The sequence below is a fragment of the Protomyctophum bolini genome, assembly GCF_963924005.1.
Source record: "Protomyctophum bolini genome assembly, chromosome: 15".
Lineage (NCBI taxonomy): Eukaryota > Metazoa > Chordata > Actinopteri > Myctophiformes > Myctophidae > Protomyctophum > Protomyctophum bolini.
In genome coordinates, this window is record NC_137876.1 from 4793021 (window position 1) to 4797264 (window position 4244).

The window sequence follows — 4244 nt, forward strand, 5'->3', positions numbered from 1 at the left end:
GATATAAACCTGGAAAAGGGTGTACTCAGTGGAGTTCTCTCTCTGCATATATACTCGAGGCCCGAGAGATGATACAAGAAAAGGTCGGATTTCAAAAAATCTTCAGGGATTCATGGGATCCTCTGCCTGTTGTCAAGAAATGTTGTGCCAAGATAAGCATTCACAAAAAAAGACAAAAAAAAAGAAAAATAGGTCAGAAAGAACTTGTCAAAAATCTTTAGGGGGTTGGGATCCTCCTTGGTATAGCCGGAAGGCATGAAGAAAATAGCCGTGGGGCAGGTGGGGAAAAATAAATAAAAACAGAGCGAGCGAGTGTGCTAGGGGGGAGCACATTGCTCATCGGAGGAGGATGAGGGGTGAGACAGACAGACCCCTTACGTTGGCCGCTTCTCACCATGTTTCTTCGTGAAGTCCTCGGCATTCTTAAAGAACTTCTTGCGGTCCTTGGTGAACTCGTCCGCCAGGTCCGGCCTCAGGGGGTGGTCGGGCTCCGGCTCGTTCACCATGCTGATGAGGGACTGCAGCACCTGCTCCACCCGGGTCGCCGGCTTCCAGTTCTCCGTGTTGATCACGGGCAGGCAGACCTGCCCCTTCTCGTCCACGTTCGGGTGGTAGATCTTGGTCTTGAACACGATCTTGGGAGGCTTGAAGGGGTATTCTTCGGGGAAGCTTATTTCGATCTTGAAGGCTCCCTTGTCGTAGGGCTTGTTGTCGGGCACGATGAGCCCTTGCCACGACAATATGTTCGATTCGTCGACCTGGATGTTACGGAAGTTTGTCATGGCGGAGTTACGGAGGTCCATGAGCTCCTTGGTAAGCCTTCTGATCGCCGCCATCTCGTCAAATTAGAAATGGAAATAATATCCCTCTCTGAGCTCTGACACTGCGTGCAGCCGGCATTTATGCAGACTGCCTACATCATCAAATACGACGTCACTCTTATGTCCAAATATGGAGTTCCTCCACACAGCTTCAGATAATGGCATCCAACAGAGCTGGCCTCCAACCGCTCTGGTCACAAATAACTGATGTCATAATATGACATCAGTTGTCACATTGTCACACCCACTTCTATCCAGCTCTAAGGTGTTAAAAATGTTGTGAATATTGAAAGGGACTTTTCTCAGCTTTGGGTGAAAGGCCCCAATCATTTTAAAATGGTTATATCTCCTTCAATTATTGTCCAATTTCATTGAATGATACATCATATGAAAGCTTACATTCTGTGCTTTAATAATCTGTAAAAATCTGAAAAATGGAAAAGTAGAGTTGAGGGCCTTTTTGCTGGATTCTGTCACATATAGTACTGGTACCTGAGCACCATATTTGGGCATGCCGGACCACAGAACTCCATAATAGGACCGATGGGCATAAAAGAGAAAATGTCGCCAAAAGTTGATTATGAAATTCAAACCAAATCACACGACCGTTGGGCTTATAATATCAACAAGAGTGCAACGATGACTCTTTACAGTAAAGCTGGAGCCCTCATTCAATGTCAGTTCAACTATGCTTGTGCTTAATGGTTCACTAACACCTCAATGTCAATAAAAACTAAACTGCAGACGTCTGAACTAGTAAGACTATATACTTCTAGGCCTCTCCCCCGCGAGGACCCTCCTCCCAGCTCACTTTTCTAGATAGTCTGGCTTGGCTAAAACTACAGAAGACAGAGTGTGACATCTCGGGGTCCGTGCGCTTTTCCGACCAGCCAATTGACTGTATTCTAGACCACAGTCATCTTGCCAGCAAGGTGGTGCTACCTACAGGTTCTACTTCTCATAAACAGAAAGTCTGTCTGGCCTGTCTGTGCGTTTGTGCGTGCTGTGACTGACTGACTATATTAATTCATTTATTCATAGTACCTTAGTAAGGGGGGGCAGCTCGGTGGTAAGAGATGGTGAGAGTTCATACCGCATATACAGTACATGAGTTTATATATTCCTTCCCACAGCTGGCCTGGGTTTCAATCCGCCCGAGGCTGATCTTTGCCTGAACGTGAGAGCTCTCTCTCTCTCTCTCTCTCTCTCTCTCTCTCCCTATTCATGGAGGTCGTTAGGCAGAGAGTAGTCATGAGATGCCTCGGAGGGCGAGCCAATTTACTTGTACCTTTAGGCTTCAGGTCAGTCAGGGCGTCTGTCATCATGGCGCTGGCATCATTCACTTCAATGTGAGTACTGTACCGTCCTCCCCTACCCCCCCCGGTTCATGTCCAACACGCAACATCAGGAAATGACATGATCTGAATCTGGAGAGCCGTGATGGATGGATGGTATAGGGCAGGCCTACAGTGGCTATGTGGGGAATAGTGTTGATTGGCGTCTTTGGACAAGTTTGGAGTGCATAGAATTTAATGTATACATGTAGTAATATTTTAGTCATCTGAAATGTCTACTTTTTGTCGACTAAATATAATGTCTTTATCGAGTATATTGAATGTTCGTTGTTATACTCATGTCTACGGAAATTCAAAATATTTTCAAAAAGTAAAAAAAAAAGAAAGAAAATCCTTTTGAAGTAGTTAAAATAGCACTTGTGAACTAGTATTAGTTTTCATATAAATGTGTGAAAGTACATTATATTGGATCTGAGATGTAGTGGAGTTGAAGTACAAATACCTCAACATTTTACAGTACTGTAAATGTATTTAGTTACAACTGCCCTCTCCAGACCACGAATGCAGCCTTTACTACATGGTGAAAGAACTGAACTTGAACGCAGCGCGACGCGTTGAGAACGCTATTGAGAACTGCTATTTTCGCTATTTTTATCCAAAAGTGCCTCTCTGACACTCTCTGCACGTCCCTGAGTTCTGAAGAGTCTCAAGGCTCTGTCATTGTACGAATGCAGCAAACACAGTTTAACCATTAGTCTCCTCAGAGGTTGTATTGTTTAGTTAAGGATAAGTCCTATATAGAATGAGCAGCACAGAACACAAAATTCCCCCTTTTAAAAAAAAATCTCGGCTGAGTTTTGCGGTGTCTGTCTTCTGTCTTTCAACTCTCTCTGTGTGAGAGAAAGAGAGGGAGAGAGAGAGAGAGAGAGGGAGAGAGAGAGGGGAAGGGAAACAACAATATTATGCCGTTTCGGTCGGGTGGGAAACTTGTATGTCCAAATGAGTCCAAACTGTTCCCTTTTCACCCCGTTTGGTGTTTTAAGCATTATGCTATGCTTTAGCTATTGGAGAATAGCAGATCTACAAGTTCATAGTGCGGCACAGAGTGCCGCACTATGAACTTGTATAGGTCTGCTATTTTCGAAAAATCATGAAAATGTGGCGCAAATCTTTAAATCGTCCTCAGGTCTAAATGGGTGAATACTACTACTACTACAACGTGTCACATCTGCTGTTTTCACTCCCTTTGTGAGACGCTATTATGCACGGCCTTCTCAAGGAAGTATAGGTTATACATTTATGAACAAACATCAAACAACGTTGAAAATATGGAGACATAGGAGCTTTCTGCGCCACAGCGAAGACGGATCAGATGGATGAGTGATGGACGGATACGCAGAAAGATGGACAGACACGTGGACAGACAGACTGACGGACGGACAGCGCTGCAGATGACCAGAGGGAAGGAAATGGAACCCACATGCAGCGAACAGAAACGGTGGGTGGGACGAAAAGTAAAGAGAAAAAAAGACGAGGCTATCCGAGGACGGCGGTGGACCGACGGAGTTGAGAGAGGCGAAGTGCGTGGGAGGACAGCGGGAGGGGAGAGGGGAGGAGAGGAGGGGGGTGAGGAGAGGAGAGGGGGTGGTGGAGGAGGAGGATTTGGAGTGTACAACTCTGTGTAGCAGGCAGAAGGCGGAGAGGGTGGGAGGCATGGGGCCTGGAGTTGGAGGATCTGGCCAGAGAGAGAGAGAGACTACAGAGACTAGAGAGAGAGAGAGAGAGAGAGTCTCCGAGGAGGATACGAGGGTCCACAGTTGGACGGCAGCCTGGAGCCAGTTGGATCTGGACGATCCCTGAGAACGTGCCTGAGAGGATGATGGCCACGGGCCCGCCAGTCCTCCCTCCAGGGCGAGAGAGGGATAAAGAAGTGCAGAAGACAATGGAGAGAGAGAGAGAGAGAGAGATAGAGAGAGAGAGATGGTGGTGGGGGGAGGGGGCCTAATAACGTGGCCGACGGATGCAAATTATTCATTGAGCGACGACCGAGCGCGGCTTTAGCGTGGGAGCGGGAACAGGAGTGCAAGCGTCGACGAAGCGCTCGTATCAAAGGGAATAGAATACAGCT

General features: G+C 46.7%; 1 protein-coding gene across 1 annotated transcript; it reads right to left on the reverse strand.

The window, feature by feature from the left end:
• Window positions 1–374: 374 nt before the first annotated feature.
• Window positions 375–836, reverse strand: LOC308329594 (ubiquitin-conjugating enzyme E2 L3-like; the record flags this gene model as incomplete). The annotated part of the gene is made up of 1 exon (XM_080783978.1): window positions 375–836. One exon carries the CDS (start codon window positions 834–836, stop codon window positions 375–377), a length of 462 nt encoding a protein of 153 aa, XP_080640104.1.
• Between the last annotated feature and the right edge of the window lie 3408 nt (window positions 837–4244).